At 39.9% G+C, this 25,115-nt stretch overlaps 2 protein-coding genes and 1 long non-coding RNA gene across 3 annotated transcripts; 2 read left to right on the top strand and 1 right to left on the bottom strand.

Annotated features, from left to right (window-relative positions):
• Positions 1-13,105: 13,105 nt before the first annotated feature.
• LOC131002828 (uncharacterized) lies at positions 13,106-13,623 on the top strand. Its single transcript, XR_009094431.1, has 2 exons — positions 13,106-13,346; positions 13,521-13,623. It is a non-coding gene; the product is annotated as an uncharacterized LOC131002828 (long non-coding RNA).
• A 268-nt stretch (positions 13,624-13,891) lies between these two features.
• On the top strand, positions 13,892-17,843 carry LOC131002827 (uncharacterized). The gene is made up of 3 exons (XM_057929292.1): positions 13,892-16,750; positions 16,822-16,896; positions 16,985-17,843. The coding sequence occupies exons 1-3, from the start codon at positions 14,837-14,839 to the stop codon at positions 17,735-17,737; spliced, it is 2,742 nt and encodes a 913-aa protein (XP_057785275.1). The 5' UTR covers positions 13,892-14,836; the 3' UTR covers positions 17,738-17,843.
• Positions 17,844-17,983: 140 nt separating this feature from the next.
• LOC131002825 (uncharacterized) lies at positions 17,984-23,663 on the bottom strand. Its single transcript, XM_057929291.1, has one exon. The coding sequence runs from the start codon at positions 23,526-23,528 to the stop codon at positions 18,333-18,335; it is 5,196 nt and encodes a 1,731-aa protein (XP_057785274.1). The 5' UTR covers positions 23,529-23,663; the 3' UTR covers positions 17,984-18,332.
• Between the last annotated feature and the right edge of the window lie 1,452 nt (positions 23,664-25,115).

Below are 25,115 nucleotides of genomic sequence, written 5' to 3'. Positions count from 1 at the left end.
GCACTCCGACACGTTCTCTCCATCTTCTCTCCCTATTCGCGTTACGCTGCCTCCGCGCTCTCAGCCTTAGGTTTTTCGGTGACCAGATCAACCGGGACGACCCAACGACCCTCGCTCATTGCTCAGTTGCCCTTCAACTCCGTCGACCAGATTGACCCGGTTTACTCTTTCCTTTACTTTCAATTACTTTCAAATCGATTTTTACTTAATATTGTTTACTGACTCAAGCGTCGGAGGCTCTTCCATCGACACTCCACCGGTGCTCTAAGAAGGGCTCTAACGTTGTTCGTGTTTCAGGTTGCTAGTAATAAAGTACCACCAACAAAAAATTCGATAGAATGCAGAAAAATAAAAAATCAAATTAGAAAGATTCGGGAAAATATATTTCAGCATTTTTGAAATGTTGCGATCACATTTGTGTCGGCGAATTATAACCATCTTCTTGTGGGTGAGCATTTAAATCAAGCTATGGCCTCGGGCATTTTCCGAAAGTGCTGTAGTTTGTTGTAGGAGTTGCAACACTATTGTTGATGGTTGGAATTTCTTGTGGATGAGCATTTAAATCAAGGAATGGCCTCGGGCATTTTTCGAAAGTGCAGTTTGTCGTAGGAGTTGCAATGCTGTTGTTGATGGTTAGAACTTCAGCTTTCTGTTTATCTTTCTTGTTGTTAGTCATTACAAATTTTATAGTTTGATTTTATGCTCAGTATATATAGAGGTATGTACTCAGAAAATTAAAAACAAATTTTAAGCAAAATGCATGAACAATCATCAATCCATTATATATTATTTCGTATTTCTTAGTTAAAGTAAATAAAAAGCCATTTTGTTGAAAAAGTCAAAAGGAATTTGACTTGATACATGCATACATTTAATTATTTTAGTCAAACTACGAGAATTATTAAATATGATTGAGAAATATTGAATATGGATAAAATGGGAATAAGATGACGGTTATGTTCTAAATTTTTTAAATAGGACACTTATTGAGAAGTAAGAAAATGAGCTAAATGTGTTGGGAACCCCATGGAATATTAGCTTTTATTTTGATGATACCAAAATTCATAGGTCTTAATTATAATAGACTAGAACAGTTTTGAACTCAAGTGTTAGAGTTCGTTTCTAGTTCAGCTTGCGGTTCTGAAGACTGAAGACTGAAGGACGAAGGACTGAAGACTGAAGACTGAAGATACCAACTGAAGTATCAGTTGAAGAATCAGTTCGGAACTGATTACTTAATGCGTGCTCCGTGGACTCAGCGAACTGATACTAAAGTCAAGTATCAGTTAAACATTCTTCCTCGGACTGAACTTCCAACGTTCAAAGGAAGCCACGTACTCACAAAAGTACAGCCGCATTAAATGCAGAGATCTCAGGATCTCCTTATCTCTGCAGAGGTCATTCCTATTTGGTGGCTACTTTATCAGAGACGTCACATCTCCTGTCCTTCAAGAGAGCTGTTTCCACCAAACAAGGAACCTCGAAGATTGAAGCCTCAGCCCAAATTCGAAATGCTCTCCAACGGAAGAAATCTTGAAGACGTTCTCCGCCAACGGATCTATTCAAGACCTCTCCAATAAATAGCGGTCGAGGATCAACTTCAATCTTCACCGATTCAACAACATAAGCTGAAGCTCTGCCAAAATCGCTACTCAGCCTAAAGCTTAACTTCCCCAAAGCTTGAATCGAAGAAGAGAATTCCAAAGCCAAAATCAGTCACTGCTGATTACACACATTCTCTTAGACCTTAGGCATATATCTGTTTACCCAGAAGCCCAGGTCAAAACTTGCTCCAAAGAACTTGTTCTTTGCAGTATAGTTGGCAACCGTTCAAACCTCATTTCAGAAAGAAAGAGTAGAGTGTTTGAGTGATTCGGAGTTCAGGAAGGTACTCTGACTCTGAGAGTCTTAGCGCGGGTTGTGCTAAGCGAGAGAAATCCGACACGAGTGAAGTGTGGGTACTGAAGAAGTGGTTTCTTCAGTGGTACGATTGTGTGCACCCGGCAAGCACACGGTTTGGTTTGCAGTGCACCTGTTAAGCACTTGCGGAGTGAATTGTTGGTCTGATAAACCGACCGTGGATGTAGGAAAGGGTTTTTCCGAACCACGTAAAAGTCTCTGTGTTATTTACAACTTTCAGTTTTACATTCTTAGTTGTGTTGTTTCAATTGATAAACTGAATACTGAATAACTGCAAAGAGAAACATAAGGCTAACAACGTGCTCAACCGAGGCTATTACGAAACTAAGTTTATTTCCGCTGCGTATGATATCAACTGATCTATCTTCTGATAGTCAAGAAGAGTGTTATCATCTCTGTTTTAGCAAACTCGACTGAAGCCCTTACGTGCATCAGTTATGTTCCAGTAACTTAACTGATAACTCATTACTGAAGAGTTCTCAATATCAGTCGTCAACCCTGTTTGGTCAAAACTACTTTCAGTTAACGGGTGTCATAGTTTGCGTGTAAAGTTTCGTTTTGATCTCAATCTTGAGATCCCTCTGTTTTAGAGGAGGAAAGTAAAATAGCCCATAGGTGTATTCCCCCCCGCCCCATACACCTATTCGAGACCCTCCGGACCTAACAAAATGAGACACTTAAAAAAGAACGGAGGGAGTAATTCACAACTGAATAACTACAACTAGTTGAGAATTTGAGTTTTGAAGTTTAAATTCAGAATCAATATCTTTATCTTTACATATATAAAAAGAAAAGTAAATGTAAATAAATTCAATTAGAAGGATATAATTGGAATTGAAAAAAATAAGTAGTTATAAAATAAAAATCAAATTCAATATATTTACTTCACTTAAAAATGAAAACAATAAAACTGCCGACTCCTTAAAATACTCAAACCGCCAACTTGTGTATTATTTAAAGTTTTTATTTTATTTTGCTTTCTTATTTTATAGATAGAATGCGTTTTTCTCATTTTCAAGTAATTTTGTATTATATTAATATACATCTTCAATAAGAGCTCATGAAATGACCTTTAATTTGATATATAAAATGTAAAAGAAATGACTTTAAAATAAGCAGGTTATGATAATTTAAAGTTATAATACATAAAATAATTTATATTTATAAACAATAATATTTTCCTTCAAAAAGTATAGAATTTTACTTGAAATTCGAACTGTATCTCAGTTTTTCAAAATGATCAAATTATGTAATCTTATTTATTTTATACCAAAAAATGATTAATAGCATATTATGCAATTCCTACGGTTTAATTACCTCAAAAAAGAAGCGTATTATTGTTTATTTTAAGGAACACTAATTTAATAATCTCATTTAACTAACAAAATATTAAATTATTTTTAAAATTATAAATTATAATTATATGTACACGAACTTTCTCAGATTCTCATCCAATTAGTTAAATATTAATTATCCATTTTTATATGCAATACATGTATATTTTTAAAATTTTCACATTTTTATTGTTATTTAATAAAATTTTATATTTGAAAATCTTTGTATTTATTAATAAAATATTAAATTTACAATACATATAATATTTTTCGCAGATCGCACATGAGACGTTTAATGTACGTTTGGGGGAGGAGTTTAATTGCACCAAAATTGGACATCATGGACTTGATTGATGCAATGTCGAATATAGGGAGTTAAACGTCATAGGGGTGTCATGTAAGGGGTTTAATTGTTACTTTTCCCCAAAAATTATAACACTTTCCATTTGAAGACACGGTCTCACATCTTTTACCCTTACAAATACCATTTATTTACAAAAATATCATCCTTAATTTAATGTAAACCTCTCATTAGAAGAAATTCAAATGCCTTAACTGCACGCTGGCCGCCAGACTTGACTTCTCTCGGTCGTCGCCGCCGACGCCACACGCGCCTTCTCAGGTAGCTCGTGGCCACGGCCTCGCCGCCTCGGACCTCCGCGTCAAGCGCTGCAACCTACAAGCAAAGCAGGCAGCAGCAGCGCGCCTCCCAGCCTCCATTGACCGGCAAACTTTAACTCACGTTGACCGGCACAGCCTTCGTTGCCGACGCCGTCTCCATCTCGGTGGCTTCGACCAGGTAGAGCTCCAGACCTCCGGTGCAGCAGGTTCCGACCTCCTCCGTGAGCAGCAGACGCGTTCCGTGAGCAGCAGCTGGCGTGAGAGCAGAAGAGAGGAGAGAGGCGATTCCAGATCTGCACCGGTCGTACCGCGCCGGAGGACCAGTGACAGCCGCTGAGACGCGCTGCCGCCTGCCCCAGATCTCAGATCTCGCACTTTCGTCTATCGCCGACCCTCAGCTGCGCGACTGCACCGCGGCTCCCAGCTCTCAATCTCACGGCCACCGCACCCAGCAACGGCGAAGCCGTCACCTGCCCACCGCAAAGGAAGACTCTCGCCGCCTGCATCTGCACCGTGCCGCCCCACCCCACCCTTCCGGCTCACCCTTCCGGCGGATGGCCACCAGTTCGCCGATCATCGGTCGAGACAAGGGGGGTCTTAACCTTCCACCGGTTTCTTCCAACTTTGCTGTTCGAACTAAACCTGATCTCTCCCATGGTATGCGTCTGCATCCCAGGGGGTCGGGTACTGATTCCGACGCGGTTACCGTCGGAATGCGATCTTCTGGTAATTCTTCAAATCTGACAGATAAGCAATCCACCCAGATTCTCACTTATTCCGACATCGTTAGCACCCCTAAGAATGACGATAGAGTTTCTTATGCGGAGGCTACTGGCAAAAAGCCGGTGAAAATACAGGATTTGGCTGCTCACATTTTTCATGATCTACGGCCTACTAAGGAGGGCGATCAGTTCTCCCTCAAAATACCGAAAGATCTATATCTTAAGGAGATTAAGGCCTTTGAATTTGCTTTGACTGGACGTTTGTTTCTTCAGAAAGGAGACAAACCGAGATCAACTATGGAACTAAAGTGGGAGCTTCAGAGATTATGGAGTTTAGCCTCTGATTGGCAACTAATTCCTTTGGGAAAAGGTTATTTCACTCTCCGATTTACTACGGCTGAAGATAAGGCTACAGCAAAGGGAAAGGCAGTTTGGGAGCTCTCAAAAGGGCTCATCCGACTCCGTGAATGGACTCGAAATTTTGATCCTTTCAAAGAGAATTCCCCTTTGGCGGACGTTTGGGTTCGCATACACTATCTGCCGATAGAATACTGGAACCCACAGGTTATTTCTGGAATTGGCAGATATTTGGGTCACCCCTTAAAGATCGATGGAGCGTCAGCACGACGTGACTTCGGACAATTCGCTAGAATCCTTGTGGAAATCGATATGTCGCAAAATCTACCTTCTACTCTTTTAATTGATGGTGAGGATACATCATTCCATGTTGAATTTGTCTTTGAAAATTTGCCTCTTTACTGTCGTCGTTGCAAAATAACTGGGCATTCTCAAGAAACATGTCGAAAAAAGCGATGTGTGGAGCCGGTAGCTATTAAGGAAAATCTGACGGCTGCTCCTAACAATCAGTCTGGTGTGGTGACTCATAAACAATGGCACATTGTGGAGCAGGGCAAGAAGGTTGTTGTCCCAATCGTGCAAACAGCGGGGGAACAACAGAACACTTATAGTTTTGGCCATTTGAGACGGGGGTGCAGCAGCATTATTTCCAGAATGAAGGCCATGAGATGGCTGGCAGTAACCCAGTTCTGGATTCCAAGAGGGTTGACGATCATGGCTCTGAGGAGAGAGCGTTATACGAGCCGGAGGCAGCGGTGTTGGTTTCGGTTGATCAGGAGCTTCATAAGACGACTGGTAGTGAGGACGAGGTGGACGAGGAAATTGAGATGGAGACGCCGGCTGGGGATCCAACTGAGATTGTTACGGTTGTTGCTGATTTGGATGAAGCTCGCAATTCTGAGCAAGCTGGAGAGTTGGTTGGTCACCAGGCTAAAAAACTGGATGGTGATTTAGGTGGGCAAAGCAAAGACTCGCACACTACTGCTCCAGAAGATATTGATAGTCGTATCAGTCGGTTAGAGGCGCAGGTTAGCCAAGGAATGCAAATGCTTGTTGAGCAAGCACCGCCTAAGCGACGGGGACGTGAAAATCTGACGGCTGCTCCTAACAATCAGTCTGGTGTGGTGACTCATAAACAATGGCACATTGTGGAGCAGGGCAAGAAGGTTGTTGTCCCAATCGTGCAAACAGCGGGGGAACAACAGAACACTTATAGTTTTGGCCATTTGAGACGGGGGTGCAGCAGCATTATTTCCAGAATGAAGGCCATGAGATGGCTGGCAGTAACCCAGTTCTGGATTCCAAGAGGGTTGACGATCATGGCTCTGAGGAGAGAGCGTTATACGAGCCGGAGGCAGCGGTGTTGGTTTCGGTTGATCAGGAGCTTCATAAGACGACTGGTAGTGAGGACGAGGTGGACGAGGAAATTGAGATGGAGACGCCGGCTGGGGATCCAACTGAGATTGTTACGGTTGTTGCTGATTTGGATGAAGCTCGCAATTCTGAGCAAGCTGGAGAGTTGGTTGGTCACCAGGCTAAAAAACTGGATGGTGATTTAGGTGGGCAAAGCAAAGACTCGCACACTACTGCTCCAGAAGATATTGATAGTCGTATCAGTCGGTTAGAGGCGCAGGTTAGCCAAGGAATGCAAATGCTTGTTGAGCAAGCACCGCCTAAGCGACGGGGACGTCCTCCAAAAGGTATGGAACGTCCGCGCGTTCCACAGAATCAGGAAGATAGCATTAAAAGCCGCCTCAGAAATGCGGAGGAAATGGGTCAGAAGCCGAGGGACTTCGTCATTGATCATAGCGGAAGTGCTAGTTTGCATGTTATGAATAATATCGCCACAGGCCGTTGGTCGGACGAAATGGAGGTGGATGATTTTTTGAATGGTTTTTAAATTGCTTATTGCTTTGTTTCCTGTTTGACGAGCTCCTTTCCGAGTCTCGTGCCTCTAGTCTGCATTACTGTGCTTTCAAAGGCTTTTTTCTTTTTCTTTTTATAAAAAACCTCTATTTAATAATAAATGTAAACCTCTCATTTCTTATAATGGTAGGACCTTTTTTTATTAAAAAGTATATTATATGTGTAGCTCACGCGAGTTCAGAATTATAACCACCGCGCATCGCGCGGGAGATACACTAGTATATATAAAAAGCAAAGTAAATATAAATAAATTCAATTAGAAGGGTATAATTGAAATTGGAAAAAATGAATAGTTAAATTAAAGGATAAAAATCAGTTCACAAAATCCGCTCCACTTAAATAGAAAAACTGCTGGTAACTAGTTAAGGAAAACAAACTCCCATATTCTTTGTTGTTGAATATATTAGTTAAATATTTTATTTATTTAGTTTTTTATTTTATAGATAGAATTAATTTGTTAAATTTTCAAGTAATTATGTGTTAGATAAAATATGTAATGTACATCTTAAGTGAAAGCTCATGAAATGACCTTTAATTTGACATAAAATATGTGAAAAATAGATTTGAAATAAGTAAGTTATGATGATTTAAAATTGTAATACATAAATTAATTTATATGTATAATCAATAATAGTTTCCTTCAAAAAGTAATTATATTAATTATACTTAATTAGAACCGTATTTTAATTTTTTAAAATTATAAAAACTATATAATATTTATTTTATTTATATCAAAACATCATTAATAGCATATTATGTCATCTATATCTATATATAAATATATATAAAAGGAGGAGTAAATATAATTAAATTCAATCAGAAGGATATAATTAAAAATGAAGTAAAAAATTGTAATCACAATCTCCTATAAATTAACCGACAATTAGTTTGCTGCAAAACCACTATTTCTAAACAAAATCAATTACTCCAACTCTAAGAATTAATAAATTGCCAAGAACTATTATCCATCTCTAAGAATTAATAAATTGCGAAGAATTAATTAACAATATTGAATGATTGCCCCATAAATTAATAAACCGCCAAGAATTGTTCTCCATCTCTAATCAAAATGAAATAAATAACAATATTAAATGATTGCCTTATAAATAATTAAATAATTATAAACATTAAATAATTGACATCTTCCATTGCACTAATTTTGTTATATTAAATAATTTAAAGTTTAATATATTAAATTATTTATATTTTTAAGTAATGATATTTTTTAAAAAAACTAAAATTTGTATTTCAGACTTTTTATATTTTTCTCTTTTCCTAATTCTAATATTTTAATTTTCAATTGTGTATTTTTGTTTATTTTAATTAAAAAATATCGATAGGAAATTTATTGGCAAAATGAAATTTTTTAAAGACGTGAAATTCGTAAATTTTTAAATTTATACCCTTTTTATTATTTACACAAAATACAATTTTTACTATTTTGTGTGATTTTCGTGCTGGGCTTTTTTCAAGCACTTGGTGTGCGTGGAGGGGGAATCAGTTTAGGACTGCCGTTGATTCTGGCTTGGCGCTCGACGGCTGTGAGGTTGTGCCGGATGCAGGGGAGGAGATAGGTGGTTGTGTTGGGGCAACACTCGGCCTTTTTTTCAGGTTCCGGGTGCGCTCGGGCCTGGGGTCGGGTAAGTTGATCCCCGTTGGTTGCTTGGCGTTGGTTCATGCCTTCGGCCTTGGTTTTTTTAGCCATCTTTTGATCTGTCATTGTAGATTTGATGGTGGGTTGCGCAACCCGGTTTCTCTTTTCTGGTTTTGTGTTTGGCGACATTGGGTTCCGGTCGCTCTTAGGGACGATGGTCAGGCCGGAGTTCTTGAAGATGCGTCCCCTCAATGTCTGCCGGTGGTTTTCTTTGTTTGTCTTTTCTTTTTAGACGGATACTCTTTTTCCTTGCTTTTGGTTTTTCCCACTGGGTTTTCCTTAGCAAGGTTTTAATGAGGTCCGCCCCTTTAGTCAGCTTTTCTGTACTCTCAAGGGGTTTTTAGGTTTTTTCTTTTTTAATAAAATCTAATTTAATAATAATATATGCAGTATGCATCTCAAACATAAGAATATGTTTAATTTCATATATAATATATAGAAAATGGATGTGAATTTAAGGTTATGACAATTTGAAATTTTAATGTAGTAAATTATTTTTTAGTTATTTTTTTCTGCTCATGTTATATTTTTTATATGAATTACTTAGGTTATATTAAAATATTAGATCACTTTGCAAATAATAAAATTGATATAAAATTTAATATTAAAATATTATATCACTTTGCAAATAATAAACGTGATATAAAATTTTAATTTTATTAGTTTATATTAATATTATAAAGCATATATATGCACAACTTACGTGATCGTGATGAAATTGAGCACTTAAATATATTAAGATCCAACTTCAGCGAAAATACGAAACATGAAGATAAAGCTCCAAATCTGAGGCTAAAGGGGAATCAGAATAAAAGTGGGAAACGAAATATTTATATTTTGACTACAGAAATGCTGATTTTAAACACGTGGGCAACCAACGATTTGCACTTATCAAATATTATTATTAGGGTATCGAAACGAGACTAAATGGGCCTTAGTATTGTATCTCAATAATAGACCATAAATAGACCCCCTAAAATTAAATGTAAACAAGTCATTCCATAAGAGGAAATCAAATAAACAAATGCTATCTTCTTTTCTATATTTTTTGCACACTCAATTTCTTTGTTCTTAGCGCTTAACTCGATTTTCTTCACTTTTTCATAAATTTGCAGTTGAATCTAATAACCAACTCAACATTGCGCGAGTCTAAAATTATATTCGCCGCGCATAGCGCGGGAGGTACACTAGTTATTATAATTGTTAATTAAAGATCTAAACCTATAATTCACAACCAGCCGTAGTCGAGAATCCATATAAACGAAGCTAAACAATAAAACCGTTGTGAATTCATATAATTAGTTTAAAATTCATCGAATTAGTTGAAAATTGGAGAACATTCATAATAACTACAAACACCAAAGCTCTAACCTCTACTCTAGAAACTCGTCGGCGATATAATTGACGACAGAAAAGCTCAGAACCACACCTATCACCGGCGGCGAACCGCGAAAAGCTAGCAAATACAACCAAAGAACAATTGAAGATTGTCGAAAAAAGTAAAGTTTGAAACTTTAAAATCGGAGAAGACGACTCGCAGAAGCTCACCGTTGACGAATTGAAGCGGCACTGTAAACACAAATTTTATTGTATTCAATAAATGAAATACAAAAATGTGTACAAATCCAAAATATGTGGATTGAGATGAATTTGTTGCGGGTTGCGATTCTCTATTTGATCCTCTGATTATCCTCTTCAAACTTCTTCAAATCCTTGGAGGGAAATATAATTTCTTGATCTCCTTGAACTTGAATGTTGACTTGAATTTGATTTGATAACGCCAATCCAGAGGGCTTCCACCTTATTTCTGAATCAAACGTTGACTTGGATGAATTTGATGAAGAACTCTTTGATCTTCTTTGAAGAACGCCTTGATCGTTGGAGATGACTTCGTCGTAGAGAATTACTCTTTCAATGCTTGAGCTCTCAAATGATTTCTGTGTCTTTGACTCCACAAATGACCCATATTTATAGGTGAAGAATGGAGTGGGCTGTGGGCTTTGGCCTGTCATTTTGGGCTTTTAGGGCTGAGGTGGCGCGATTTGATTGGCTGCTCAATATTTGTATTTATCTACATAAAATATTTAATATTTTATGTAGATTTTCCACATGTCAATTTCTGATTGGTCAATTAATCCATATAATCAAATATTAATTATATATTTATTTAATCTTGGAATAATATTTAATTTAATTTCAAAATATAAAATAAAATATATAATTTCATATTTAATTTATAATTTCCACATGGCAGGATTTAATAGGCTATAAATTTAATTGCCTACAAATTGCCCCATCGAGACTTGTTCATAGACATCTTGTCTTTGGAAATGGACGAGTCTCGAACTGATTTAATAGTTTAAACTCATATTAAGGAGTTCTTGAATTTGAATTTGTAAATAGTTTATACTCGTATTTAGGAGTTCTTGAATTTGAATTTGACTTTGTAAATAGTTTATACTCATATTTAGGAGTTCTTGAATTTGAATTTGTAAATAGTTTATACTCGTATTTAGGAGTTTTTGAATTTGAATTTGTAAATTCAAATTTAATCCACAATATGACTATTTGATTTAGATAGTCCCACTTCATATCATCGAATTATGCTCCAAAATGATTAAAGGAATTCCCTTATTTCTACTAATCATTTTCGAATGTCAATTTTTTTTTTTTTTTTTTTTTTTAAACTTTGCTTTAGGCCAACTGTCAAACTATAGCCAACTTTAGCCAGCTTGATTTATACAAAAACCACGAAGGCCAAATAGCCAAATAATATATAGGGCCTATTCATGTAAAATTATTTTATGAATAAAGCCCATTTTGGCGTAAACTAATAAATTACATTTGAGCAGAGTGTGGCCCATTTGAATGTCAATTCTTTCTTCACCTTCAGAGCATCCACAATGGTGGGTGCGATGGCCGGATCGAACCCGGCCTATCGCACCCACCAGCGATGCCGCACCCGGGTGCGAAGGAGGGGGCGAAGGAGGGAGGCGAAGCTACGCACTCGCCGATTTCGGGTGCGATGGAGGGGGCGTGTAAAACACGCGCCCCTTTTCGGCCGAAAAAAAAAAAAAAAAAAAATTAAAAACTAGCCGTTTTTTGGACCGTTTTTTTTTTCCGTTGCTGATTTTCTTTTTTTTTTTTTTTTTTTAATTTCTATACTCCCTCTATATATACATATACAACCTCATTCTCTTCTTCATCATCTATCATTCATCCATTCTCCTCATTCATCCATTCCCCTCATCTTCTAAATTATTTCAACAAATAACAATGGAAGGCGATTGGAGCAACTATTGGCGTGAACATCCTCAAAATCCATCCCCCGGCGAATCAAATGCTTCCAGGCAAGGATTCTCGCCGTTCACGCAAGAATCCAATGCCTTTGAAGCGGCGGGCACCAATTTGAACCCCCGGTTTGCCGCCGTTGCCGAGCCCGACGTGGAGGAGATTGCTTCTATGCCGGCGGCATCCAAACGTAGCAACTATTATCCGGCAGAAACGGTGCTAATTTGCCGTTTGTATTGCGAGCACACCCACGACTCTGTGGTTGGTGCCGATCAAAAAGGGGCGAAGTTTTGGGGCTCCATCTGCGCCGAGTACAACACTAAAAGGCCCGAAGGATCTATTTCACGCGACGTCACGCAAATCAAATCTCACTTTCAACGGGTGTCGAAGGATACGAAGAGGTTTGAGGCCATGCACAAAAAATGCCATGATCAATGGAAATCAGGCATGAGTGATATTCAAATCCTGGAGCAAGCAGAGGCAATGTGGCTAGCCGAGTACCGTGTTCCGTTCCGGTATTCGCATGCATGGAAGATCTTGCGCGAGTCGAAGAAATTTTCAAGTCTCGGCGGGGATGTTCACTCCGATGTCCATTCGGACAAACGATCAAAGGGGTCCGACGGTCTTCCCACAACGACTTCTAGTGACGCCTCTATCTCCACCCGGCCCCAAGGCCAAAAGGCGGCCAAGCGAGACAAGCGCAAAGGCAAGAAAAAGGCCGAAGAAACGTCGGAGGATAACCAAAAAGCTCTCGGGTACATGGCGAATATGGTGAATGCAATGGACATTCCCAAGTTACGTGACCTCGCGATAGCAGTTATGACCGGGACCCTTCAATGAATCCGACGATTGGCGTTTCACATGTGCAAGTGCGGAGATCAAGCAACGACACAACTCCGTAGATTTTGGATTTTTATTTATTTGTTTTAATTAAGTAATTAGATTTAATTTCTGTATTTCTTTTATTCTAACATTAGGATTGAATTTTATTCATGAATTTTATTTCTTAATTATTGTAACTGGAAACTAGAATAAACTAATTCAAAATAAAATAAATCTATTACCCATATGATGCAAACCTTGTGGATGGGTGCAATAGGTGGGACCATGTATGACCACTATGGGTGAGCATGTGGATGCTCTCATGCGTGTACCTAATTCGGACTTCACAAGCTACGGAAGTTTTACCTCTCCTCTTCGAAGGTTCCAGATACCATGGCAGCAAGAGAACTCCTTTCGCAGTAGAATTCGTCTCTGCTTCGGACTCTTGATTTCAACACATAGAAAGCAAATTTTTTGTTGAATAATCTGATCCGAAACTAGCGGATTGCTTTGAACAAGTAGATGCAGATTCCTTCTTCTTCAAGAACTCTATTTGAGCAAAGACTTTCGCTTATGATAGGAAACTAATTAATCTTTCACTATAAAAGGGCTTCTATAGTTCAGATTTTTCCATCAGCTGAAACGAAATTTGCATCATCATTATTCTTCATGTTTTCTTTCTTTGGTGTTGAATTCTTGGTAAGCTCTTCTTTCTATTGCTGTGAGAAATATGATTCTGCATTCTGCCCTCCAAGTGTTCGACAGATTCTTTGAGAGACAAAATTTCTCATCTTCAAGCTTGTTTCTTAATTTTTTTTTTGCTGCGTTTTGTTATCAAGCTTTTAACCAAGCTGAATTTTTTTTGTTTTGTAGGGATAGGAGCTTGTGATCAATCTTTACTTTTGTGTTGTCCCGAATACATAAGCTTTGTAATTTCTTTATTAATTTCCCTCTTTGTGTAAAACATCTTGCTGTATTTTTGCTTGATCAAGACAGTTGTAAAAGCTTAATTTGTTGCCCCAAGAATTGATCAAAGCTTCCTCCTTTTATATATATATATATATATATATATATATATATATATATATATATATATATATATATATTTGATTGGCTTTCTTTTGACAGTGATTAGTTGATCAAATTAGGGATTAATATTGAAATATCACATCCCAATCATATTTCGACCAATTAATCAAATATTTGTCATTAATAATAATAATCTTATTATTATTATTATTATTATTATTATTTGACGAGCCACGATTTTCTCTTTGATTTGAAGAGTCTCTTGTTTTCATCACTAGTTTAGAACATCTCAATTTTAAAACAGTAGCAATGAATTAATGAAATTTGTCAACTCTTTTGCAACGGAGCTTTCCTCAATCATTATTGCCCTAATTTGGACAAATGATAGATTTTGATGTGTTTCTTCTTTGTAGGATTTGGAGAGTTTGTACCCATCAATCACGGAGCTTTGCTTGGAGTTTTGGAGCTTTGCACCCATCGATCAAGGAGCTTTTCTTGGAGTTTTTGGAGTTTTTGGAGTTTTTGGAGGCTTTGCGGAGCTTTGCTTGGAGCTTTGGAGCTTTGGAGTTTTTGGAGGCTTTGCTTGGAGCTTTTGGAGCTTTTGGAGGCTTTCGCACCCATCAATCAAGGAGCTTTTCTTGGAGCTTTGGAGCTTTGGAGTTTTGGAGTTTTTGGAGGCTTTGTGGAGCTTTACTTGGAGCTTTGGAGCTTTGGAGCTTTTGGAGGCTTTGCGGAGCTTTGCTTGGAGCTTTGGAGCTTTGGAGTTTTTGGAGGCTTTGTGGAGCTTTACTTGGAGCTTTGGAGCTTTGGAGTTTTTGGAGGCTTTGCGGAGCTTTGCTTGGAGCTTTTGGAGGCTTTCGCACCCATCAATCAAGGAGCTTTTCTTGGAGCTTTGGAGCTTTGGAGTTTTGGAGTTTTTGGAGGCTTTGCGGAGCTTTACTTGGAGCTTTGGAGCTTTGGAGTTTTTGGAGGCTTTGCGGAGCTTTGCTTGGAGCTTTTGGAGGCTTTCGCACCCATCAATCAAGGAGCTTTTCTTGGAGCTTTGGAGCTTTGGAGTTTTGGAGTTTTTGGAGGCTTTGCGGAGCTTTACTTGGAGCTTTGGAGCTTTGGAGCTTTTGGAGGCTTTGCGGAGCTTTGCTTGGAGTTTTTGGAGCTTCATCATGGTTTTCTTCACGGATGTTTGTGTCTCCAATCAAGATTATTTGATTGTTTTGGACAACAAAGAGCAATTAACTGACAAAGGAACGCGACTCAAAGTACACAAACCATTGATTGGTCATTATGCTAGAAGATGGCCCAGATTTACAAATCCTTTACACAAAGCTATGTGGACTCGGGAGGCTAGGCTAACCAAAACAACCACGGCTTGGACTTTGGAGGCGGCTCATCATCAACCAACTTACGAGGTGACTCCCTTATTGACTTTAGGTCGACGGATTGCCGAAGGGAACGCTAAGTGGAGGAATGACATGCAATTTTTTGGGGAGTTTCGCTACATCAAAGGATATTGGGAGTGGAGTGAAGATGTCCTTAGCCGATTTGCAAGCGAGCTTCGAACTGCCGGGATTTATGACCCTGTGTACGCTTCTCTCTTCACCTATGATCGCAACACCGAAGTGATGAAGGCATTTTGTGAAGCTTGGTGTCCGACAACCAACACATTGTTAACTTTGAGCGGCGAGCTGTCCATCTCTTTGTGGGATCTACAATTCTTGTCCGGCCTTCCCGCCATTGGCAGACTTTATGACGAGGTGGTGCCTTGCACGAAGGAGCTTCTTGGCGTTACTCAGGATGGGAATCGATTTGTTCCCGTGAGCTGCAAGTATCTTCTCCACGCCTATCATGCTATCGGTAATGACAATGGGAAGGCTCCAAGATGCTCGGTCACAATTGAGGAGTGGATCAAGTTTTGGTCCAAGAAGAAGTCAAGGTATCAACCACCTCCACCACGCAAGGAGAAGAAGTCGGTGCGGTCTAAAGCTACACACAATCCTACCGGCGAGCTTCGAGCTCATGAACCGTGGTCGTCTGTCGAGAAGGGTTTATTTGTGAAGCTTAAGATTGACGAGAGTTATTGGGACGAGACTTACTTGGCGGAGTATCTTGCTTGTTGGTTGTGCTCTTTCGTTCTTCCTGAAGGTGACGCCACATTGATTAGGCCGAGCACATTTAAAATGGCGTGCATCATGGCGTCTCAACAAAAGGTGGTTCTCACTGTTCCAGTCTTGGCTAGTATCTTTCGAGGTTTAAACAAAATTTCGGATTCCGTGGAGCCTTTTCGACTTCGAGCAGCTTTTCCCGCCCACTTTGTCTACGCATGGATGGCTTATTACTTCAAGACCCATTTTCCACTTGAACGAGACTCTTGCACTCCCAAGATGGTTCAATACTCGGGAGAAGGAGGTGCGAGATTTTATGACGATGTGAAAGCTCGCAAGCAAATTCGTAAAGGCGATCAAATTGCATGGAGTTGCACGATGTATACTTGGGACAAAGACATCTCTTTCATCGATGATGAGAATGCAAAGGAGTCCGACTTTTGCTACTTCATGGCTGTCCGTTCCAACTATTTAACTCGGAGATTAGAAGATGGTTTTGTTGTTGAACCTTATAGTCCACATCGCTTTAGTCGCCAATTTGGGTTCTACCAAGTGAGGCCGGGTGTTCTTTCTCACAATTTCCGAAAAGCTTCTTTGGAAGAGGGTCTTAAGTATTGGGATGCAACTGTGCTGCGTAAGTCTGCGTCCAAAGCTCTTCTCCCTTGCGTACCTTCGACCGTAAAAAAGCTTTTGAGTGCGGATTACAAAGATTGGTGGAGTCAAGTGTATAAACGCTCATTTGAAGAAAACGTGGTACAAGCTCCGCCAAAAACAAATGGTGTTTCGAAGGATCGAAATAAGGCCGACCAACTTGTTCCTCCCAAGGAAAAACGTAAAGTGGATGCGGCTCCCTTGGGTGGCGTCAATAGTAGCAGCGGTGAGCGTCATTGGAAAAGGAAACGTGTCGAGCCCGTGGAATTTGTTGATGAACATTCTCAAAGTGAACATCATGATTCGAGCGAGACTGTGACAAAGGTATTTCTTGACCATCTATTTATTCATATGTTAGCAATCCTCTTTTTTTTTTTTACACATTCCACTTTTAGACGCACGAGGAGGTTCTTGAGGTCGAAGAGCAAGTCCAAGGCGATCATCACAACCCTTCTTTTGTTGTAGATGAGGTATTTATCCATCATTTCCTTGCTCACATGTTGACGTTCATTTTTTGTTGTTCCCTCTTTGGATTGACATAAACATATATTTTTTCAGGCACGTGAAGAGGCTTTTGATGTTGATGCCGAGGAAAGTTCGCAGGATAACTTTGAGTCTATTGAGGGTGATCATTTGAATGCAATTCCTGTTCTCAATGAGAAAGCAAGTGCTGCACCCACGACTAAAGTTGGAGCCAAGGTTGGAGCTAAGGTTGGAGCTATCTCTGAATTCAACAGCACAAGTATTTTTGATACTCAAATCAGATTATGCCTCAAAAATATTTGGGGTGTTCTCCGTGACAAGATAGTAAGGACGCCAGCACAACATCTATCATCTATCGAGGAGGAAGTACGAGTTGGCATTTCTCGTATGAAGGGGTTGTCACAAGACTTTGATCTTTCTCATCTTGAAGCTAGTATCGACACACTTTTTATCCGAGCTGCTACATATGACAAGGCAAGGTCGGCATCTCATGAGTTTGGGGCAAGTTCGGGGCAACAATTTCGCAACAACAAGGCTCGCCTTCATGATGCTCGAGTTAAAGAAAAGGAAAAGATTGCTCAAGTCAAAGATATTAAGAAGGAGCTTGCCGAGTTAGAGGAGCGGAAAGATGCGTTGATCAAATCTTTGAGGGATCATAGTGAAGTGCTTCAAACAACTCGAGATGAGATCACGGGACTCAATGGAGCAATCGAAAAGTACAAGAATTCTCCTCTTATTGATGATGAGATAGTGAAGAAAGAGAAGGATTCAGAGCGTCTCTTGATGGTTGCTCAAAAATCATTGGAAGATCAAGACCTCTTTGCTTAGCTTTGTTTGGTTTATTGCTACTTCTCTTTATTTTTTGCACTTTCATTTGGTTGTTTTGTCGTAGTAAACACTTATGCAATAAAGTATTTGCCACATTTGCTTTCTTCATGATCTTCTCAAAGTTTATGCATATTTCTTCTTGTATCATTTCATTGATCCAAATAATTAATCATAATCATTGAATCTAAGCTTGAATGATAACAATCCACTTGAAAAGACAACTCCAAATCATGACTGAACTTAGAAATATCTAAGCTGCCTACGTACCCTTTTGAAAGGGATCAAGTCAAAACGTAGTTCAAAGATCAACTTGAATTTTGATTGGAGGGGGGGCCGTACACAGTTTATACTCTTGCGGGCCAGGAGTGACTATTTATTTTACCACTATATAGACAAAGTGGGGCATATAATAGTTTAGCCACATAGTTTACCTTTTGGTGGGAGAAGTTTAGCAGTTTAACCACATACACTTTCTTTGGTGGGTGCCGTGCATAGTTTATACTCATATGGGCCAGGAGTAACATGCAGTTTAGGCTCGTGCGTCACGGAGCTGTCTTCATTTTTTTTTTCTTTTTTTTTTTCTTTTTTTTTTTTTTTAGGGATAGTAGCGCTTCAAGAACTTCCCATTTATGGGTCCAACTCTCACATTGTCTTCCGAAAGCAGCTTATATGCCCCATTGGTGTAGACTTCTTTGACGACATATGGGCCATCCCATCTTGATACAAACTTGTTTCCAACACGATGAGTGGTGATAATCGGTCTTCTCACTGCAAGCACCAAATCTCCAACTTGGAAAGAGCGCGGTCGTACCTTCTTGTTGAAAGCCTTTGACAATCGAGCTTGATAGCACTCCAATCTTTGTTGAGCTTCCAGTCTCTTCTCATCCAATGCTTCTAACTCTTCCAAGCGCAGACGAGCATTTTCTTCTTCGGTCAAGCCTTCTTGTATGGCAATCCTTAGCGAGGGGATCTGCTGCTCGAGGGGAATAACAGCTTCTACACCATAGACTAATGAATAAGGAGTAGCTTGTGTTGGAGTCCTATGAGTTGTTCTGTACGCCCATAATGCTTCTCCAATCCTTTCGTGCCAATCACGCTTTGTCTTCGCAACCACCTTCTTCAACAAATTGCACAAGGTTTTGTTGAAAGCTTCCGCCAATCCATTAGCAGGCGCATTATACATGGATGACTTTCGCTGCTTGAACCCAAATTTCTCACAAAGTTTATTTATCAACGCATTGCTGAAAGGTGTTCCATTATCGGTAATGATATATCGGGGAACTCCATAGCGGTAGATGATGTGGGTCTTGATGAAATCAGCAACAGTTTCTTTCTTTACTTCTTTTAAGGGTAGTGCTTCTGCCCACTTAGAGAAGTAATCAGTCGCAGCTAAAATGTATAAGTGTCCCCCTGATGATTTCGTCAACGGGCCAACAACATCCATGCCCCAAGCATCAAATGGCCAAGACGCGACTGTGGGATGTAGTGGCTCAGGCGGCTGATGAATAAGGTTTGCATGGAATTGACAAGCTTGACATCTCTGTGCAAAATCCAAGCAATCCTTTACCATAGTTGGCCAATAGTAACCCATTCTTTTGATTCGAAAGTGTAGCTTAGGTCCCGATTGGTGAGCGCCACAGACACCAGAATGCGCTTCTTCCATAGCTTTGATAGCTTCTTCATTGCTTAAGCACCTTAGGAAGACTCCATCAAAAGACCTCCTATAAAGTGTTCCTTTAAAGAATATGAAACGAGTGGCGCGTCGCCGAATATCAACTTTTCTACGTGGATCACTTGGCAACTTGTCGTATTTCAGGTAATCTACCAACAATTGGCGCCAATCTTCTTCTTCTTCTATCTCGAAGACTTCAACAGCGTTGGTTTCATTCTCTTCACAATCCTCATCTTCGAAGACAGGTGGTATGACCCAACTTTCGCAAACTGGTATAGCAACTTCTCCTCCAACCATGGCTATTGTAGAGGCAAGTTTCGCCAATGCGTCAGCTTGTTTATTCTCACTTCTCGGGACATGCTTAAGTTCGACGTCCCCCAATTGTCCAATGAGTTTTTGGGCATATTTGACATATGGGAGCAGATCCGGTTTCTTGACTTCATATAATCCGATGATTTGATTCACTACCAATTTGGAGTCTCCATAAACCTTCAAGTGTAGCTGCTTTGCATCCATTGCCATTTCCAAACCAAGAATGAGCGCTTGATACTCTGCTACATTGTTTGAACAATTTTCGGTCAAGGTGAAAGAATATGGCAACACTTGTCTTTCTGGTGACACGAACACAACTCCTGCACCGGCTCCATCCTGATGAGATGCTCCATCAAAATACATTGTCCAAGGTGGGGAGATTTCAATTGCAAGTGCGTCTTCATCTGGGAGATCGTCAGTTAATTCCCATTCGGCGGGGATAGGATGATCTGCTAAGAAGTCTGCCAACACTTGTCCTTTCACGGCCTTTTGAGGAACATATGTGATTTCAAATTGTTGCAACTGGAGGTACCATCGTGCAAGTCTGTCGGATAAAACCGGTCTTGACATGACATACTTCAATGGATTTGCCTTAGAGATAAGACGCACCGAATGAGCTTGAAAATAATGTTTGAGTTTTTGGATGGAAAATATCAAAGCCAGACACAACTTTTCAATTGGAGAATACTTCAACTCATTTGGCGTCATTGTCCTGCTCAAATAGTATAGAGCATTCTCTTTCCCATTTTCGTTATCTTGTGCAAGTAATGCTCCCATCGAACGTTCTTGAGCAGCAATATACAGAATCAAAGGACGGCCTGCTACAGGTGCAGCCAAAACCGGGGGTTTCATCAAATAGGCTTTGATGCTTTTAAAAGCATTGCTACATGACTCATCCCATTCAAAAGGTATGCCCTTCTTCATGATTCGGCTAAATGGTTGGCATCGCCCGGCTAGATTCGAGATGAACCTTCGCAAATATGCTAACTTTCCTTGAAGACTTTTCAAATCATGGATGTTTCGTGGTTCTGGCATCTTCAATATTGCATCTATCTTCGCCTGCTCAATCTCTATGCCTTGGTGGCGGACGATGAACCCAAGAAATTTGCCAGACTTTACTCCAAAAGCGCACTTTAATGGATTCATTTTCAACTGGTACTTTCTCAATCTCTCGAAGATCATCCTCAAATCTTGTAAATGGTCGCTTCGTCTTCTAGACTTCACCACCACGTCATCCACATAACACTCAATATTCTTATGAAGAATATCATCAAAGATTTTCTGCATGGCTCTTTGATATGTAGCACCAGCATTTTTCAATCCGAATGGCATTACTTTGTAGCAATAAATTCCTTTAGGAGTACGAAATGCCGTTAACTCTTCATCTTTTGACGACATGCGAATTTGGTTATAGCCTGATGATCCATCCATAAAAGATAGTGCCTCATGTCCCGTGGTTGCATCAATCATTAACTCAGCAATTGGTAGAGGAAAATCATCTTTAGGGCATGCTTCATTTAGATCTCTAAAGTCGACACACACTCTAATCTGTCCATTCTTCTTTCGTACTGGTACAATACTAGAGATCCATGTTGGGTACTTGACTTCTCTGATAAATCCGGCAGTAATGAGCTTGTTCACTTCGGCTTCAATCATCGGCACCAACTCGGGTCGAAATCGTCGTTGAGTTTGCTTGACGGGACGTGAATCCCTTTTGACAGCCAAATGATGTACAGCTACCTTTGGACTTAACCCTGGCATTTCTTTGTATGACCATGCAAATATGTCTTTATATTCTTTAAGCAATTCAACATATGCACATTCCTCATCTTTTGTCAATAATGCACTAATGAAAGTGGGTCGTGGCTCATCAATGGTACCCAAGTTAATCTCTTTTAGCTCATCAATGGTGGACTTAACGCCTTCTTCAAACTGCTGAGGAGCCATCTCAGCGTCTTCTTCTTCCATGTTCACCTCTTCACTTAGGGTGATATGATTTGATGAGACGACTTCACTTCTTTGCTCGGGGTCTTCAAAGGCTATGCATGTCTTCATCGTTTCATTCCTTCGTTTCACATGAATTATGCCCTTCACGTCACTTGATCTAATTACGCCATCCCTGATTGATTGGTCTTGAACCATGAGAGAAGCAATGTTGGTAATGTAATAGGATGATGCCACACTTTCCCTATCATCCTCAAGAGTCCTTGTTTTGGAAGAGTCCACACTCTCTCTATCATCCTCAAGAGTCCTTGTTTTGGAAGAGTCCACACTCTCTCTATCATCCTCAAGAGTCCTTGTTTTGGAAGAGTCCACACTCTCTCTATCTTCGTCATCTTTGATTGTCTTTGTAAAGACAACAGTTTTTATCTTGGCTTTCAATTCCCTTCCACAAGAAACCGACAATGTGGTGCATCTTTTCATACGAGAAGGCACAAGACTTCGTAACTTTCGGGTCATTTGCAACTCATCATTTCCTTTTGGTGCACCATGCTTCATCTTCTTGCCTAGCCTCTTGAAAACCGATGTTCGCGGGACCTCTTCATAGTGAAGCCTCTTGAAGGCAGATACTCGCTGAATTGGCACTTCCCCCTCGACAATATGGTTTGTAGTTGCTCTTTTGATGGCAATGCGAATGGGGTTTTGATGAGTGAATCCCAATCCCATCTTCGTGTTTTGGCCAATTGGAACATTCTTTTTCAACATCCTTTCGCTAGTGTTACCATCGTGCTCTTTCTTACTTGTGGTTTTTGTAGGAGATTCTGACTTGGAACATTTCTGTGGGTCATATCCAGCTTTAACAAGGAGTCCATATGCTTTTGGACCGAAACACTTTGTGATTTCACAATCAGATAGTTCTCCATGCTCAATTGCAGCGCTTTGCTTTGGTCGAACAAATCCTTCAAGCGGTGGAGGCATTGGCTTTCCAATATCAATCTTGGTCAAAGGCATGGTAAGTCCTTCTAAAGATTTAGTGATGGATAGTTCTGGCTTGTTCTCATGACTATCTTCTGGCCTTTTCAAACTTTCAATTTGGACATCATTCACAACTTTTGCTTTTTTCATATAGTACTTTGCATCGGCCAAGTATGATTCAGCTTCTGTAAAGGGCTTATGATCTCCAATTATTTTCTTTACCACGCCGTCTCGACAATACTTGAAACATTGATGCAGTGTTGAAGGGATTACACCATTTTCGTGCAACCATGGTCGACCAAGGAGCATGTTGTAAGACGTCTTGGCATCAATTACTTGGAACAGTGCGGTTGAGTTCATATCTTCAATCAATAAGTCTAACCTTATGCTGCCAAGGGCTCTTTGTCCTTCGTGGTTGAATCCTTGGATCATCAACCGACTACTTGAAAGCTCACCCACTTGAATTCCCAACTCATTAAGTGTTCTTAAGGGCAAGATATTGACCGCAGACCCTCCATCGATGAGTATCCTGTTCACCTTTTGCTCATGAGTGTAACAACTTACAAATAATGGCCTATTGTGAGGTTCGGCACCAAGTTCCAAATCTTCATCGGAGAATGTTATCGCGAAGACATTCTCTTCAACAACATTTGATTCAACTCTATCTTCTTCTTGGCGAACTGAGTCATGCAAGATTTCAACACCCTCCACCATATTGTTGGACTCAATAGTGACAAGATTGGCGGTGGACTTATCCTCTTCAAGTGATATCTTCCCCTGTTGTTCTAATTGCATAACTTTATCCTTGAAGATGAAGCAATCATGTATAGGGATGTCCGACCAGTCGATGATATTTGCAGTACTTTGGATCATCAGTTTGTCCAGCTTCATTTGGCCTTTTCATCTCTGGCAATTCGATAAGTCCTTCTCTAAGTAGATCATCAAATATCCCGGAGACGTCAGAGTCTAAGAAAGGATATTGCTTTTGCTGCATTTCTTTCAAAGTAAGCTTTCTGTACCCCGCGTCTTGAGGAGTTTTCTGCTTGTCGCCCTTGCTGTCATCCTTTCTCAAGAATTTGACGGAGGTTGCTTTTACTGCCATAGACTCTTTCTTCTGGGTCTTATCAAAAGACTTAGCTCCCTTCTTGAATTCCTGCTTCTCCTTGAATTTACGAGATTCTTGGAGCGGCGGTCCTTCGATTCCGCTTGCCGCCATACTCAATTCCATGTCATGAGCTCTAGTGGCTAACTCTTCGAATGTTCTGGGCTGAATTCCTCGCAAGATGTATTGTAACCCCCAATGCATCCCTTGAATGCACATTTCAATGGCAGACGATTCTGATAATCGATCCTTGCAGTTGAGGCAAAGGTTTCTCCACCTATTGATGTAGTCAATCACCGGCTCTTCTTTGAATTGACGAGAACTGGTAAGTTCCACCATGCTGACAGTTCTTCTAGTGCTGTAAAAGCGGTTGAGGAATTCGTGCTCCAGTTGTTCCCAACTATCAATCGAGCTTGACTCTAAGTCTGTATACCAATCAAAAGCATTTCCCTTGAGTGAGCGAACAAATTGCTTGACCAAATGATCTCCATAGGTGCCAGCATTATTGCACGTTTCCACAAAATGAGCCACATGTTGTCTAGGATTGCCCTTTCCATCGAATTGTTGAAACTTGGGAGGTTGATAGCCAAGAGGCATCTTTAATTGATCAATTCTTTTAGTATAAGGTTTGGAGTAGATCATAGATGACTTGGAGCTACCACTAGCCTTCATAGTTCCTTCGATGAATTCTTTGAGTTGGTCGATTTGAATGAAACCATCGGAAGAGACTTGGATGTTCTTTGAAGACGTCTTTTCTTCGTGGTGTTTCTCAGATGACTCTGAATCATCGCTTTCTTCATCTTTCTCATCATTCACTCGACTTCCTTCTCCTTTCTCTAAAATGAGCTTTGAGATCTTGGCGTCTTGCTCCAATATATGCTTGTTCATGTTTTCAACAAGCTTAGCTAGGCCAGCAATTTGTTCTTCCAGAGTAGAAGCATTTGTCACCATGACGGGAGCTTCAAGAGAGTAGCTAGCGGCTGAATACTCCTCCCTTGCTGAAGCAGACTTGGAAATCTCCTCCAATAGCTTAGCTTTGCCTCGAGTGATAACACCAATGTTCTCCAAAGTGATGTTTAGAGCAGCACTTGAAGCTTTGTTCTCCATTTGAATTTGCTTGAGTTGTTGTTGGTGAAGAGGAGAGATGAGAGGTAGAGAAGTCCCACTGGGCGTGCCAAAATTTGTAAACACAAATTTTATTGTATTCAATAAATGAAATACAAAAATGTGTACAAATCCAAAATATGTGGATTGAGATGAATTTGTTGCGGGTTGCGATTCTCTATTTGATCCTCTGATTATCCTCTTCAAACTTCTTCAAATCCTTGGAGGGAAATATAATTTCTTGATCTCCTTGAACTTGAATGTTGACTTGA

Source organism: Salvia miltiorrhiza, unplaced genomic scaffold (assembly GCF_028751815.1).
Source record: "Salvia miltiorrhiza cultivar Shanhuang (shh) unplaced genomic scaffold, IMPLAD_Smil_shh fragScaff_scaffold_21, whole genome shotgun sequence".
Taxonomy (NCBI): domain Eukaryota; kingdom Viridiplantae; phylum Streptophyta; class Magnoliopsida; order Lamiales; family Lamiaceae; genus Salvia; species Salvia miltiorrhiza.
Note: the sequence above shows the minus strand (reverse complement) of the source record. Positions and strands in the feature narration are given on the sequence as shown.

Coding starts and splice junctions, on each gene's coding strand:
- LOC131002827 (XM_057929292.1), top strand. CDS start 14,837: ATGGTTTTCTTCACGGATGTTTGTGTCTCCAATCAAGATTATTTGATT. Junction 16,751..16,821: donor CGAGCGAGACTGTGACAAAG/GTATTTCTTGAC, acceptor TTCCACTTTTAG/ACGCACGAGGAGGTTCTTGA. Junction 16,897..16,984: donor CTTCTTTTGTTGTAGATGAG/GTATTTATCCAT, acceptor ATATTTTTTCAG/GCACGTGAAGAGGCTTTTGA.
- LOC131002825 (XM_057929291.1), bottom strand. CDS start 23,528: ATGAAGCTGGACAAACTGATGATCCAAAGTACTGCAAATATCATCGAC.